The sequence below is a fragment of the Capra hircus genome, chromosome 23, assembly GCF_001704415.2.
Source record: "Capra hircus breed San Clemente chromosome 23, ASM170441v1, whole genome shotgun sequence".
Lineage (NCBI taxonomy): Eukaryota > Metazoa > Chordata > Mammalia > Artiodactyla > Bovidae > Capra > Capra hircus.
In genome coordinates this window covers 38,180,584-38,197,390 of record NC_030830.1, presented here as the reverse complement: position 1 = coordinate 38,197,390, position 16,807 = coordinate 38,180,584, and the positions used below count along the sequence as shown (strand labels likewise).

The 16,807-nt window shown below is 44.4% G+C and overlaps 1 protein-coding gene across 2 annotated transcripts; it reads right to left on the bottom strand.

The window, feature by feature from the left end:
• LOC102180169 (40S ribosomal protein S4, X isoform) lies at positions 2,952 to 15,655 on the bottom strand. 2 transcript variants are annotated; one of them, XM_005696271.3, is made up of 2 exons: positions 15,425 to 15,655; positions 2,952 to 3,844 (listed from the first exon to the last, which is right to left on the bottom strand). In XM_005696271.3, the coding sequence occupies exon 2, from the start codon at positions 3,840 to 3,842 to the stop codon at positions 3,051 to 3,053; it is 792 nt and encodes a 263-aa protein (XP_005696328.1). In that variant the 5' UTR covers positions 3,843 to 3,844; positions 15,425 to 15,655; the 3' UTR covers positions 2,952 to 3,050. The 2 variants fall into 2 exon arrangements, with proteins under 2 accessions (XP_005696328.1, XP_005696327.1); XM_005696270.3 differs by having other exon boundaries at positions 2,952 to 3,849; positions 15,425 to 15,654.

Sequence of the window (16,807 nt, the reverse complement as noted above, 5' to 3'; positions counted from 1 at the left end):
TGACCTTAGACTTCCTGCCCTCAGGAGTGTGAAGTAAATTTGTTCTAGCCACCCTGTCTGTGATATTTTGTTACAGCACCCCTGAGAAGATTAATATAGTCCTTAAGAGGCCCTGATTCTTTCTGCCTTTAATTTGTGTCAGCTCTGCTTTACACGTGGCAAGTCTTGTTTCCTGTTTATAAGTGACTGAAGGGAGGGATCCCGTGGGTGTATCTCCTCCTGTCCCCAGAGGACACAGTTCAATGCCAGGCACAAAGTGTACTAAGTCTGATCTCTTGCCTCACTGTCCACTTCCCGCTTGCAGACAAGGGTGGGGGGACCCAGCTGCCATCCATCAGAGTGCTTCTCAAACTTCAAGGCATGGAGTTAATTTAGTGAATCACATGAGCACTTTTCAAAAAAGGCTGACATGGAATAGCAAGAGAATTAGAAAATGAGACTGCATCACAGGCAGGAGGAGGAGGAAGCATTATTTTATGAAACTTGCATTCGTTTTTACATATCTGTAAGTAGAAAATAATTACCAACTATTCTAAGTGTTGTGAATTTTATCTGTGTCTGGTTACTGCATCGTGGTGTAAAAATGCGTTTCTTAATATGAATCACAGTCCCCTAATCTGAAAAAACACAGCCCTCAACCAGTATTGTTCAGTTTCTCTTTGAGTGAGTTTATGATTGAAAAGCCAATCAGCTGTTCAGGGGAGGCCTGGGGTTGGGTAGTGGCAAGGACCTGAATGGGAGGAGTCACTGTCTAGGCCAACAGTCAAGGAGTCCTGGCCTTGGGCACTTTCCTGTGTCCTAGAGTGAGTGACATGACCACTGGGCCTGTTTCCCCATCTGTGAGAGGACTTACAAAACCTCTCACGGGGTTCTACCAGGACTACCAGGAGCCAAGAAACCTGAAGGTACCCACTCACTGATGTAAGAGACAGTTCTTTGATTTCATCATTTCGTGATTTCGTCACTTCATTCAGGTCTGTCTGCTCTAGTAGGTGAATTGTTTCCTTCCTCTTCCACTGCAGGAGAAAGGAATGTGCTTGCCCCTCACCCCTCAGGAATCCCTGGCTGGAGTGGGCCAGAGTTGAAAGTGTACCCAGAAAAGCATTTCAGAGGCTAAATCCCAAAGTAGACTCCCCTGTGGATTTTATGAAGAGAAAATCAAGTTCTGGTGTATTCTCAAAGCAGCTTCCCGAGAGCAGCCAAGGTCCCAGGAAGTCAGGAGGAGGAGCCTCCCATCCTTTGTCTAGGAATCAGAGGCCAGCCGCCACTCCGCTCTGGCTAGGCTCCCAGGGACACTGCCTGCAGGCTCTGAGTCACTATTAGAAGCCATCGGGGCCCCTGGGAGAGCAGGCGTGGAACAGCTCTACCCGAGATGGTTTCCTGAACCTGGCATTCCAGCATCCACCTCCTCAGCCAGGCCACTTCTCTCAGTGACACACCTATCTTTCCTGGGCCAAGGACTTTATGAAACTCATGTTGCAAACCTGCTTCCAAGCAGGCAGCTTGGACGAGTGTATTATCTGGAATATGAGGGTTTATAGCGCAGCAACTGGAACAGGTGTAGGTAGCTGACTCCCTACCCTGCTTCCTGCTCCTGCACTGGGCTCCCCTCTCCAGCCTCAGAGCTCTGTGTGTCGCATCCTGACTGCCATACCCTGGTTCAGAACAGAGAGCACTGGATACAGGGTCAGGACCTAGCGCTGCTTCTGAGTGACCTCACTTGTGAAATAGGTGGGCTGGCATTTGATTTTCTGTAGGAGTCGGATCCTTAAAATGTTCTAAAATTCTAGGAAATGAACTAGAGAAGCTAAAATCATGCTGCTTTGCTCCCCAGAGACAATCAGGGATCTGTGTTCCTGGGGACGCAGGCTGAGCTTTCAAACCATTAGACCAGTTTCTGGGGTTTGGAATCTGGTTGGTGGTGAAGGGGTGGGCATTCTTTGTGTAGCCTGCACCAGCAGGGTGCAGAATTTGGACTGTCCGGGGTGTACCAGGGTCTGGGACAGGGTAAGGAGAATGGTCATTGCCCCTCACAGGAGCTGCACTCTGCACTGGAGTGGGGAAATGCGGGGGCTTTTCCTTGGCAGTCTTCTCTAGCCTCTCCCCCTTTGTCTTAACTCAAAGACCCTCTGCCTTATTTCAAAGATACCATCCAGCACTTATCAGAGGGACCCCCAAATTCCACCCACTCAGATCTGTTTCCAGATCCTTCCTGACACCCTACTCTCCTTGCCCAACTGGTCTTTGAGTCAGGAAGCCAACAAATATTTAGCCTCTCTGGCCTAGAATTTGACTTGGTGGAATTCTCAGAGGCGCTCAAATGCTCTTCTCTGTGAAGCCTGCCCTGACCAACACCCTTGCTCCAGCACCCTTCCCTTTTCCCCGACACCAGACATTGTTATTTCATCGTTTATTCCCTCAGTGTATATTGAACACTGACTGCCTACCATCTGCTCTGCTAGGTGCCAGGATAAGGAGAGCAAAACCACACCCAGCTCCTCCCCTTCAGAGGCTGAGGGCCTGGTGGGCTCTTCTTACACACCCCTTCCTCCGTGCTCCCTTCCCAGCCCCCACTAGCTCTGAGATCAGCTCCCAAGGGCAGCACCTGTGTCTTATACATATTTGTCTCTCAACACACAGCAAGTGCCTGTCATCCAGTAGCCTTCAATATATTACAGATAATGTATGAGTAGCCAGAAAGGAAAACTGCTTTATGCCTGAGGCTGGTCCTAACTCTGTTATAGGGACAAAAGAAGATGGAGAAAGTAACTAAGGCTAGACACTGGGTTAAATCACATGCTGGTGTTGCTAACCTACAGAGTACAATTTGGCCTTATCAAAATTAAAAATGCATTCACTTTTTGACCCAGCAATTCCACTTCTAGGAGCTTATTCCACAGATGGAGGCTCACACATTTGAAATGACACACATACAGTGTTAGTCACAGTACTATTGTTGGCAGCAGATTAGAAACAACTTTATTTTTTTATGTGCTATTATCTTTAACTAAGTACAAAGACTTTTCCAATCATGTTACATAGAGATCATTTTATCCACTGCTCTGTTTGGCTGCCAGCCTCTTGTCTCTCTCCTCAGCAATGGTAAGGCGAATACCCTTTCCACGGGGAAGAGAGATCCATGGCTTGTTGCCTTTGCCAATAACGAAAATGTTGGAGAGCCGGGTGGCAAAGCTGTTGCCGTTGGCATCTTTCACATGAACTACATCAAAAGAGCCTGGATGTCTCTCCCGGTTGGTAATCACACCAATTCTTCCCAGGTTAGCACCACCAGTCACCATGCACAGGTTACCAGTGTCAAACTTGATGAAATCAGTAATCTTGCCCGTCTCCAGATCAATCTGAATGGTGTCATTCACCTTGATGAGGGGATCAGGGTAACGGATGGTGCGAGCATCATGGGTCACCAGATGAGGGATTCCTTTTGTTCCCACGAAGATCTTTCTCACTTTACACAACTTATACTTGGCCTCCTCAGGTGTAATACGATGAACAGCAAAGCGACCCTTGGTGTCATAGATTAAACGAAAATTCTCTCCAATCTTATCAATGCTGATGACATCCATAAAACCAGCAGGGTAGGTTACATCAGTGCGGACTTTGCCATCGATCTTAATGAAACGCTGCATGCAAATCTTCTTCACTTCATCTCCTGTTAGGGCATACTTAAGTCTGTTTCTTAGGAAAATGATGAGAGGGAGACATTCCCTCAGCTTGTGGGGACCGGTAGATGGACGAGGGGCAAACACGCCGGTCAGCTTATCCAGCATCCAGTGCTTTGGAGCTGCTACACGTTTCAGGTGCTTCTTGGGACCCCGAGCCATAGCTGCACTGCGCACAAAGAGAGGAAAATAACCTAAATATTCACTGATGGGGCCTAATTTCTAAAAAACATTTTTTAAAAACTGAGGTATAGATGATATACAGTATTATATAAGTTTCAGGTGTACAACACAGTAGCTCACAATTTTTAAAGGTTATATTCCATCTATAGTTATAAAATATTGGTGATATTCTGTTTTACTATACATTCTTGTAGCATATTTACATTATACATAGTAGTTTGTACTCATTCCCCTATCTTGCCTTTCCCCTCATGGGACCTAGTTTGATACATTATGCTACCCTACATGAAGCAGAATCCTATGTGGTATATAAAAAAAATTGAGGAAACTCTGTTTGAATATAAATAGGAAAAACTCTAAGATATACTGTTGAGTTTTAGAAAGTGAGTGTGCATAGTTCATTATTTTTTATGTAAAAAATGGAAAGATGAGGAAAGAATATATTTAAGTAAAATGTATTTTACATATGCACATAAGGGTGCTTCAGGAGGAGGGTCCACAAGGAACAGGTAACAGTGGGTGCTATGGGAGGAAAAATAGGCAAATGAAAAATAAGTGGGGAAAAAACGTTTCCATAGTATCCTAATTTTTTTAATACCGTACTATACAAATGTGTTACATATTAAAAAGACAAAAATGAAGTTAATGTAAAGACTATGGGGCAACATGGGGAAATGAGATTAAGATAGGTGGGAAAAAAAGAAAAAAAACTGTATTTTTAGTAGGATCACAACTATGTAAAAAAAATGCATGTTAGAGTTTCCTCGGTGATCTACTGGTTACGAATTCACCTGCCAATGCGAGGACACGGGTTTGATCCCTGGTCCAGAAGATCCCACAAGCTGTGGAGCAGCTAGGCCCATGTGCCACAACTACTGAGCCCCTAAGCTACAACGACTGAAAGCCCACACACCTACAGCCTATGCTCTACAATAAGAGAAGACACCACGAGAGGCCCGAGTACTGCAGCGAAGAATAGCCCGTGTTCACTGCAACTAGAGAAAGTCCACATACAGCAACGAAGACCAAGCACAGCCAAAAACAAACAAGCAAAAACAAATAAATCTTTTTTAAAAACGCATGTTAAAATTTCCATATGTAGAAGGGATATTCTGGGTAATTTTTATTTCCTATTTGCTAATTTTTTCCATAAATTTCTGTAAATAAACATATTTATTAGAAAAAAATTAGTAACAAAAACAACATATATACTAACAGAATGGAATATTCAGTATAGCTGCAGTTATGAAAAAACATCGAAAAAAACTGCAAGAAGGGATTTCCCTGGTGATCTAGTGGTTAAGACTGCTTTGGCAATGCAGGCTGTGGGGACTGGATCTCTGGTTGGGGAACTAAGATCCCACATGCCATGTAGTGCAGTTGAAATTAAATTTTTTTTAAAGTGTCTCTTTCTGGGACTTCCCTGATGGCCCAGTGACTAAGATTCCACACTCCCAATGCAGGGTTCCTGGGTTCAATCTCTGGTTAGGGAACTAGATCCCACACACAGCAACTAAGAGTCCAAATAACTCAACCAAAGAGTCTGCAGGCCGCAATTAAGACCAAGTGCAGCCAAATAAATAAATGAATAAATCCCAAAAAAAAGGAAGTGGGCAAAATGTTCACAGTGGTTGTCTCTGGGTGTGAGATATTAGGTAATGTTTAAAATATTACAATATTGTGTATTACTTTCATGATGGATGGATGGAAGGAAGGTAGAAAGGAAGGAAAGCTAGGCGAAGAGAATTATTCAAAATAACAGTTGTGTTAGGGCAGTAAGGTTATGGATCATTTTTGTTGCTTTGTTCAGCTTTCCAAACATTCCATTATTAGTTTTGCTGTTTTATTAGTGAGAATAAAACTCTCATTGCAGCAGAGTGGGATTCTACTCCCAGAAGTCCTGCTTATTTGCACTGAAGATTGCTACTGGTGACACACTGCTGAGGAAAAAGGGTGAAACATCAGAGACCTAAGTCCTTAAACTGACTTAGCTGGCAAACATTTATGAAGCCCTGACTGCTAGGTTTGCTGTTGGAGAGTAAAGTATTCTAGGAAAGTATGTATACTTCATGCAGAGATGGAAGGAGAATTCTTAAGGAGGTCTGAGCAGAAAAGCCTTGTAAGATCAGGCCCTGTTAGGCAGTGATCAACTTTGTCAATGGACAAAATTAGGCCTGTGCAAGCAGGGAGTGTAAGATTCATCCATCTAAACACCTCCATTCCAGGACTCAGAGCCCCACTCTTTCCTTGCTGGCTGCAGCCATGCATGGTCTCTCTTGTATCTACCACCTTTATACCAAACCCTCGGGCTGATTATCAAAGCTACGGTTATTAGCTATGATTATCAGTCAAAGCTATGGTTTTTCCAGTAGTCATGTATGGATGTCAGAGTTGGACTATAAAGAAAGCTGAACACCGAAGAATTGATGCTTTTGAGCTGTGGTGCTGGAGAAGACTCTTGAGAGTCCCTTGGACTGCAAAGAGGTCCAACCAGTCCATCCTAAAGGAAATCTGTCCTGAATATTCACTGGAAGGACTGATGCTGAAGCTGAAGCTCCAATCCTTTGGCCACCTGATACAAAGAACTGACTCATTTGAAAAGACCCTGATGCTGAGAAAGACTGAAGGCGGGAGAAGGGGCTGACAGAGGATGAGATGGTTGGATGGCATCACCGACTCAACTGACATTAGTTTGAATAAACTCCCGGAGTTGGTGATGGACAGGGAGGCCTGGTGTGCTGTAGTCCATGGGGTTGCAAAGAGTCGGACACACCTGAGTGACTGAACTGAACTGAAGGGTTCAACTCTCACTGGTCCTCACCTGTCTTGCCATGATGAGCACATGTCCACTCATGATCTTGGAGGAAGGACACTGTTTAGCATTACTAAGCAAACAGCTCAAGAAAGGTTTTGGTCATCCTAACTCAGACACCTGGGTTCTGATTCTGCTATTAACCACCTATGAGACCTTGGACAAGTAACTCCACCTTTATGAGCCTCAGTCTCATCTGTAAAATGGGGAAAATCTCCATGATAATGAATAATATTTGCCCTGACCACCTCCCAGAGTTTTGGTGAGGATCAGGTGATACGGTGTTTATGAAAAGCACTTTAGGACCTCCCTGTTGGTCCAGTGGTTAAGAATCCACCTGCCAAGTGCAGCTGACACACATTTGACCCCTGGTCCGGGAAGATCCCACATGTTGCAGGGCAACTAAGCCCATGTGCCACAACTACCGAGCCCACGTGCCCCAGAGACCATGCTCAGCAACAAGAGAAGCCAGCACAATGAGAAGTCCCCGAACTGCAATGAAGACCTAGTGCAGCCAAAAATAAATAATTAAAAAAAAATCACTTTAAATGTATAAAGGATATCCAGCTGATTGATACACAACATGTAGTATATTAAATACAATGGAATACTATTTAATCTTTATGCTAAGTGAAAGAAGCCAGAGGCCACATATCATATGCTTCCACTTACATGAACTATCCAGAACAGGCAAATGCACAAAGGCAGAAGGCAGATTAGTGGTTGCTAGCAGCTGGGGGTTAGGAACAAATGGACAGTGACTACTTAATAGGTACAGGGTTTCTTTTGAGGTGAGGAAACTCAGGAACTAGACAGTGGTGTTGGCTGCAGAACATTGTTGAGTGTACTACATACCACTGAGTTGCATACTTTAAATGGTTAAAATGATTTTATATGTTCTTTACTACAATTTAAAAAACAGTATAAATGATGGTTCAAATCTGAGATTATGATTATTTCTACAATCAATAATCAAAGGCATTAGATGTTCAGAATTTCAGAGTTCTTCATCTGTACTAGGGAAGAGCAAGAAGTGACCAGAAAAAAGAAGGAAATCCCTCTCAGAAAGAGGACAGAGCCCCAGGGACATAAACCCTTGGCCCAGAAGTGTGACCACTGGAGAAAACCAGAATGCCAAGGCCAGAGAAGCACACTGACCTGTTTTCTCATAACCATCTATGTGGACCCACTCTTTAATTGGTTGGCTATGCGATTCCTCCAGGAAGATATAATTCCCAGCCTCTTGCTCCCAAACTGTTTCCCAGCAAGACTAGAAGAGCATGTTCTGGTTCTTGCCCTGGAGGCAAAGGGCAACTTCTCAGACCTAAAGGGGCCCTAACCTGATTTAGCTCCTGGGTGACCTCACACCCATAGAAGCTGGGTTTCAAAGCTGAAGAGATTCTTAGATGAAGACTTTTTGATAATGTTGGTGTGATGTTTTGATGACGATGTTGTGACATCATTGAGAGCAGCAATTCATTCACAGGACACTCAGAACACTCAGATGTACAAAGACATTATTTTTCTTCCCCTCATTTAATTTGTCTCATGAGTCCACACCTCATGGAGTGGGAACTGAGAAGGAAGGGGACAACTTGTCCATTAGGCATCTTGGTCTGCCTCCATTTCAACTGCACTTTACAGATAAATATTCAGTCACCTCATTAAAACGACCATTTCTCGCTTCTCCTCCTCCCATGTACCCTGGGGAGGGTCAGTTCTCAGTCTTGCAATCTAGCCTCTCTGCCAGGGTTTCCTAAACTTCTAGGACAAGAGTAACTGGGCACCAGCTTAAATAAACATCCCTTCAGAGGCTCCTACCCTTGGAGATTCCTAGCCATCAAGTAATTTGGGATGTGACCCAGGAATCTGAGTCTTGTTCTCTCTCGAGAAATTACAGAAATACTGCTCTGTGCCATATACTAAGTTCTCTGTAGCCTGGATTAAGTAACCTCCTTAATGATCAAGTCCTCCAGGCTGACATAAAGGAGTGGGAGCTTAAAACATTTATAAAATCATTTCTTTCTCCCCATAACCTGGCTTTCAAGATCACTGTCTTACAAGGAGGTCCCCACCATCATCAAAAAAGGGAAACTTGTTAATTGAAGGAGTGCCATGACTTTTTTGTACAAATTTGTATCTGTTCCTCTTTAGACACTCCAGAAATCTACTGATTCTGGCCTGAGGAGTCCCAGGGGTCACATGATTAATAGAGCTACACTTTCAAAAACATCTTTTAAAATCCCCATCCCTAACAACAATACCTACCATTCATCAAGAACTTACTATGTACAAGGTGGTGTGCTGCATGCCCCTGTGGTTTGCCTTCTTCGATCTTCAGAACAACCTTATACTGTAACTATCCCCAGTTTACAGATAAGGAAACGTGTACAGAGGCTAAACAACTTACTCAGGGTCACACTGCTAATAGTGGAAGACAGGATTTGAACTAATGTTTCGGAGAAGGCGATGGCATCCCACTCCAGTACTCTTGCCTGGAAAATCCCATGGATGGAGGAGCCTGGTGGGCTGCAGTCCATGGGGTCGCGAAGAGCTGGACACAACTAAGTGACTTCACTTTCACTTTGGGTAATTCTGAGGGTTCTTTTTAATCACTAAGATACTCCTTTCCTATTTGAGCTTGAGGCCTCTTGGAAACTGGTCCAACCATCCTATTTTACCTGTGTGGAGAATCAGGATGAGAGAGGGAAAGTGACTTGCCCAAGGACACGGTGCTAGGCAGCAGCAAGGCTGGGAATGGACCTCAGGCCTGGAACTCCTGATCCAGAGCCCCTTCCCTCAAGCTCCGTGCCTCTGTTCTCGCATTTGACGTGCAACACACATAGTTCAGTAATTGCCATTGTACAGTGTTGAACCACCTGAGGAGAGTGAGAGTCTTCATGGAACTGAGATCTGCCTGATAGTTTCACAATTTCTGTTATGTTCTTAAAATGAGAGGGCCCTATCCAAAAGCTTCAGTGCTATTTTGCTGTGCATTTTCTATTCACTGATTTCTAAAGCGCACATCTACTGGTTCCAGAAATCTGGTGATTTTTTGAAAAAGGTATAGTCAGTGGCCCCATCAGGGTAGCTCTGGACTCATAAAGGCCTGTTTCACCTTTGCAAGGTGTGAAGCCCTGAGGCAGGGAACTCCTTTGAGGTTGTAACTGAAGTGAGAAAACTTTTGACCTCTAGCCACAGGATCTTTGTCCCAGCACATTCCACAACCTGGAAGGGGAGCTCTGACTTCCAAGTGGAGGAAGAAAGGGAGTTCACACTTACTGAATGGCTGTGATGAGGCACGAGTTAGGTAATTCCCACCCTTGCCCAGCAAGGCTGTGCTATTATTCCCATTTTACAGATGAAGAAATCAAGGGTCAAAGATGGTAATTTGCCTGAGGTCTTTTATATTAGTTGACCTAGAACTTGAACTCTTGTACTCTGGGGTCTCTATGTAGGGCACCATGGACCCATCTAGGGTGAAATGACACCTGCAGATGTTATCAGGGCCTGCAGGTCTCACCATCTGCTGCCAGACATAATTCTTCCTCCTCCTCCCTCTTCTTGATCCTCCTCTGGGCTGCCAGTTCCTGATTATGTGCTACTCTCATCTGGTCATGCTTATCTCATCTCAGATTTCATTTTCTGGCCAGGAGTTTACAGCCTTAATGGGGAGCTGCTCTAGAGGTCAGTCACTACATGCCCACCCACTCTTTCTGGGGGACTCTTTACCTCAAAACTGCAGCTGTCTTCCTTGAGATGGACACCTGACCAAAGTTAGTTTAGGTGTAATTAGCCCAGATGCTTGTGGGACCTTACTTAGCAAAGAGGAGCTGTTTTAATCAGATGTTTTTTCAAGAAATGGAAACTGGGCACTGAATCGGTAACAGCACTTGAATTATAAAGATTGAGATTAGAAAGGGGACTACAAAGTGGGAAAGGGTTATGATGAACCACTTCTGAAATGAGAATCTATAATGAGGAAAGAATATAGTATTCGTGCAGAGAGTGGTAGAAATTACAAACATACATATGTCTGTATATATAAAATCTATATTTGTTTATATATTATGTATACACATATTTTACATATGTAAAAACAGCTGCAGTTTCCATGCTGTACAGCAGTTTCTGTTCTGGGGTTCCTATAAGCCCCTGTGTCGCTTCATTAAATCCTCCTTTCCTGAAGTAAACTGAACGGGTTCTTTTTTCCTTCCTTGAAACCAAAGAAGTTTTGTTTGGAGCAGGAATAGACTTAAAATAATTTACAAGGTTTAACTTCCTTAAAATTGGCAAAGGACACCTCTGGGTTAAGAGCTCCCAGGTGGCTCCAAGCCACATGGAACAACTTTTAAGCTGTGAGTAGAAAGTAGTCACATTGTTTTCCAGTTATATATTGCTGTGAATGATACCATCCCAAACTTAGAGAGAGCTTAAAACCATCACTCTTTGGCTTATTAAATTCATAATTTGGATTATTTGCAGGATCAGCAGGGACAGCTTGTTTCTGCTCCACCTGGTCTCAACTAGGGTGGCTTGAAGGCTAGGGCTGGACTCGCCTGAAAGCTCATTCGCTCACTCATTTATCCACAAAGCTGGAGATTAGTGCTGGCTGCTAAATGGAGCCTCAGCTGGGGTTCTATCAGACACCTACATGGGGCCTTTCCCTGTGGTTTCTCCCCGTCCTTGTGGCATAGTGATTAAGGTTCCAAGAACAAGCATTCCGAGAGGTGGAAGCTATATCATCTTTTTATAACCTTGGAAGTTACACAGCACCATGGACATACTCAGATTCAAGAGGGGAAAGCCTACATGATGTCAACATTACACAGTAAGAAGAACGTGCTGGATGTACTGTACCATGGTGCTCATTTTCAGAAAATAAAATCTGTCAGATATAGCTAATGAGCTATATATATTAGGAGGATGGAGAAAGCCTCTGACCCATATCCAGACAAATGCACATTAAATCAGCAGCAGATTAAGAGCTTCAATAAAACTGCTGCTGCAGTGAGACAGGATTATAATAAGCAGAAAGAGGTATAAAATACAGCATGTGGAAACATTTAATATTAGGGCAAACAGCACAGAAGATCTCAGTAACCCCGGGGAGTCTCACTACCTAAAAGCACACTAATGTTGAACTCACCAGTTAAGAAGGCAGGGGGATGGGGTGATATACTTTGGAATAATTTATATCAAAAATCATTAAAATGTTTTGGTTTTTAAGTGGATAACTTCAGTAACAGATTAACTTTCTTCTGGGATGTCAGATAAATATCACTACAGTATCCTAAAGTTATTTTATGCTTTATCTTTCGGTAAGAGCAATCTACCTTATAATTCTCTTGGAGATACTCCATTATCTCCTAGCCTTCACTGCTGTGCAAGATAAGCCTGCTGTTATTCCACAATTCCTTTTTAAGTCATCTGTTTTACTTCCCTGGTTGCATTTAGGATAGGATTTTTTGTCTTTGGTGTACTGTATTTGCTTTTACATTTATGTTTACCTGTGGAATTACAAAAATTCCGCTCAGTTAAATATTGTTCTCCAATCTGATGATACATGCTGCATAATAAAGAATTTATCTGGTCTTTGTCCTAGGTTCTGGGAAGGGAGCTTCTGAACCCTTCCTGATTTTCCTGAGAGATAGGGTGTCTCTGTTAACCATGGTGGGGCTCTCAGATCACACCTGAATTTATGTTAATGAGTGCCTCAGGATGGGGGTTGGTTACATCAGAAAGACCAATAATGTGATTAAAGGATTGGGGATTTGAGTCATGTGATATTAGCCCAACCTTCTCCAGGAAGAGGAGGGTGGCTGCAGACTGAATTCAGTCAATCATGCAGATATAATGAAATCCCAATGAAACTCTGAACACTCAAAGTTTGGTTGAGTCTTCCAGATGAATAGATCAGTGTCCTGTGAAGGCGACACATTGGATTCCTCAAGGAAGGGCTTGGGAGGCTCATGCTTAGGGCTCTCCCAGACCTCCTCCTGTATGTCTCTTTATTTGGCTGATTTTGACTTGAATCCTTTGTAACAAAACTAATGTATCCTTTGTAACAAAACTAATCATAAAGCCTAGCACTTTCCCAAGTTCTATAAATCACCTTAGCAAATCAAGAAACCTGAAAAGGTCATGGGAACCCCTGAATTTGTAGGTCAGAAGCAAGCAGGGCCTGGGAACCCTTGAACCTGCAGCTGGTATAGGTGGAACAGGGCAGTCTTATTAGGGACTGTACCCTTAACCCATGGAGGCTGCACTAACTCTGGGTTACTGACAGAATTGCACCACAGTATTATACACAGATTTCTTCACTCTGGAGAAATTTCAGTGTTAGACACACATGCTCAGTAAGTACTACACAGGATTATTGAAAAACCTGTAATGATTCCCTATTACCTTTTGTTTCAAGAGGAGAAAACTGTGGTCCCTCTTTCTGACATCAAAGACATGCCACTAACTACAGGAGAAAAAAGTCATACCTTTGATATAAAAATAAAACAGTATGAAATAGAGGCAGTGTGGTAGCTGGCATTACTATTCCTTTAGTGTCAATTATTGGTGCTCTGTCCACATTTCTTTAAATCTTTTCAGGTTCTGTTCCCTCTCCTGACTTCTGTGTGACTTTGTTTCTAAGAGCCATGCACCCGTGATTCTTTTCGAAGGACTGGTCCAGGGCTACTGGAACTGCTTCATCCATATTCAGAAAGCAAAACGTGCCCTTAGAGCAGTCCTTAACTGATGACTCACAGCTGTGGAAATATGAAAGTCCAGCTCTCCTGCCTTGAGTTGGGATAAACTCTGGGTATAATTTATACCCAGAACCCCCTTTGGATAAGGCTCAGCCCAGGACTTGGCCTGAAATTATACCCTTACTTAGCTTTGCCTCCTTCCCTGTCCTGCTCCTCCACTCCTTTTCTGGATTCTCCTAGGAACACTTCCTTAATAGAGCACTCTAATCCCTGACTCAGGGTCTGCTTCTGGGAACCTAACCTAAAACAGTTCCCAGTTATTCACTACCCAGAAGGTTGCCACGTGACTTGCAGCGCCTAGGGAGAGGGGGATTCTATTTCTCAGCCCCCTCCCAGTCAAGCTTGGCCACGTGATATGCTTTGACCAATGGAATGTGACAAGAAGTATGCCACGTATTACTTGAATCTTAAGAATCACTGCATGGTGCTAGAATTGTTTTTTTTCTCTGGGGCCAAGATAGGAGCTGCTCCTTCAGCCTGGGTTCCAGAATAAGACGTGTGAAGCAGAATCACATCTGACACATAGGCAACATGTAAAAATGTGAGCAAGAATAAACCGTCTTTACTGTAAAACACCGAAATTTGGAAGTTATTACTGCAGCATAACCTAACGTATATAATACAGACAGTGTAGTTAAAATCATGTTTTCTTAAGATAGCTTGAGGTCAAAGCCAAACTCTGCCACTTACTATCTGTATAACCTCAGCCAAGTTACTCAGCCTCTCTAAGCCTCAGTTTCTCCATCTGTAAAATAGGGATGGCAATGATATCTATGCCATAAGGTTGCTGTGGGGATCAAATGAGTTAACACATATAAAGTACTTCAAATAGTGCTGATAGATGCTTAACACTAACTAAAGTGAACTATTAATTATGAACTGTGACAGCACATCCCCAAGTTTTCAATGTTTTCTCCCACAACCACTGAACTTGTTGGTTGCCTCCCCAGCATCCATTCTACTCTTTCCTCAGTCTCAGTGTTTGGGGATCTATGTGGTTCTGAACTGATTTCACTTGGCCTAAGATAAATCAAACAACCAACAGCGTTCCGCTAAACTGGATCCCAGGAGGGCAAGGAGGGAAGCCAATTTCCATAGTGTAAATACTCCCTCCATGGCCAATTTCAAGCTACCAATGGTTTAACAACTCTCTTGCAAAGTCCTTGAATATTTAACAATTTCCTGGAGAGCCAGCTCCCATATGCCACCCCTCTAGCCATAAGTATAAGCTACAATCTGAAAATCTCAGGGTTTCTGAAACACAAAATATAAAAGCTTTCCAAGAATTTCTTGGTGGTCCAGTGGTTAGGATACCCTGCTTCCACTGCAGGCAGTGTGGGTTCGATCCCTGGTCTGGGAACTAAGATCCTGCACGACACACCCCTCCCCCTAGCCGCCCCCAAAAGAAAAAAAAGCTTTTTAAAATGCATTAGGTTGAACATATGAAATTGCCAACATTTAACTAGTTTTGATTTACATAAAAGGTAATTTCATATGATTCAGCCTAATAGATCAAATACATAGGAAGATATGGCAAAAGAAAGAGGAGGAATAAAGGATGGAAGGAGGAAGACGCCACCGGAAGCACATCTGAAGAATGACCACGTGGAACTTAAAAACTGATGTTAATCCTTCACTCCACAACGCGTATTAAACATAACTTTGGACAATTACCTTCTTCATTATTTAATTGCACACCCTCTGGGAAGTATCATATTATACCATACGAGCTTATCTAATACCTCCATTCTTCCAACTTCGTTTTCATTGCACTAACCGATGATTCCCTCCCTTTTCAGCAAGTGCGAGAAATTCAGAAAGGTCTGAGGAGAGACTTCTGGTATCTTTCGACAGGTTTCGGGGGAAACGCACGCTATTCGTTATCCCGCGGCCCTTTTTCTCGTCATAAATTCTCTCGCGCCAAGTCTGGGAGTCAGGGGCCTAAGCCGGTATGGCTCCTTCCCTTCTTGGAGCTTGAGGTAACTCACCTGTGCGGTGGGGATTAGAAGGTCCCTCAGAGGCTGGCCGTATCGATTAAAGGACAAAACAGACGTGCTGGGTACGGCGCTTGGTAGGAGCCGGCGAGTTGGACAATATAAACTCCACGCGGCTTTCAAAGGGCAGCCCCCAGCAGGCGAGGGAAGAGACTGCTCCGGTAACGGCGCGCGCAACCGACTCAGCCACTTCCCCGTGGCCCCTGCGGTGGGTGTGGCCCCGCTTCCCAGAATGCCTCGCAGGCGGGTCCGGAAGTGCGGGCCCGGAAGTGCGAGTCCGGCCGGGGCGAGGTCTGGCAATAGGACCCCATCCTCTTCCTCACTGCGGAAGTGGCCGCGGTGCTCTTGGCTTCCTGCCACCGCCTAACGCCCACCCCACACAAGCAACATCTACAGTGGACGCTGCACAACCGCCACTGATACACCTCCGCACACAACACCCTCTGGTTTCTGTCCACACAGGAATCACACCGCCATACGTGGGAGAGAGCGCAGCTTTTCAGAGCCTGCGCAAAGCACCATGCACTGCATCTACACAGGAACTGCACGTCTGAACCCCTACACCGGGTGCAGACCTGCCAGGGTACACCCAGCCTTCACTCTGCTTGCCAAAGGGTTGTGTGCATCCCGTAGCACACTAAGCACAGCACACACAACACACACACAGGGCACCACCTCCACATGTGAAGACTGCAAACACCGTGTGTTTTGAGTCGTTCTCAACGCCACGTGGAGTTCAATTTCACACACACACACACACCCCACAATCCAAGTGACACGCATACCTTGCACACTGCAGTTCAGTTCAGTCGCTCAGTCGTGTCCGACTCTTTGCGACCCCATGAATCGCAGCATGCCAGGCCTCCCTGTCCATCACCATCTCCCGGAGTTCACTCAGACTCACGTCCATCGAGTCCGTGATGCTATCCAGCCATCTCATCCTCGGTCGGCCCCTTCTCCTCCTGCCCCCAATCCCTCCCAGCATCAGAGTCTTTGCCAATGAGTCAACTCTTCGCATGAGGTGGCCAAAGTACTGGAGTTTCAGCTTTAGCATCATTCCTTTCAAAGAAATCCCAGGGTTGATCTCCTTCAGAATGGACTGGTTGGATCTCCTTGCGGTCCAAGGGACTCTCAAGAGTCTTCTCCAACACCACAGTTTAAAAGCATCAATTCTTCGGCGCTCAGCCTTCTTCACAGTCCAACTCTCACATCCATACATGACCACAGGAAAAACCATAGCCTTGACTAGACGGACCTTAGTCGGCAAAGTAATGTCTCTGCTTTTGAATATACTGTCTAGATTGGTCATAACTTTTCTTCCAAGGAGTAAGTGTCGTTTAATTTCATGGCTGCAGTCACCATCTGCAGTGATTTTGG

What these genes read in the sequence shown, in the direction of transcription:
- LOC102180169 (XM_005696271.3), bottom strand. Translation starts at nt 3,842, where the DNA reads ATGGCTCGGGGTCCCAAGAAGCACCTGAAACGTGTAGCAGCTCCAAAG.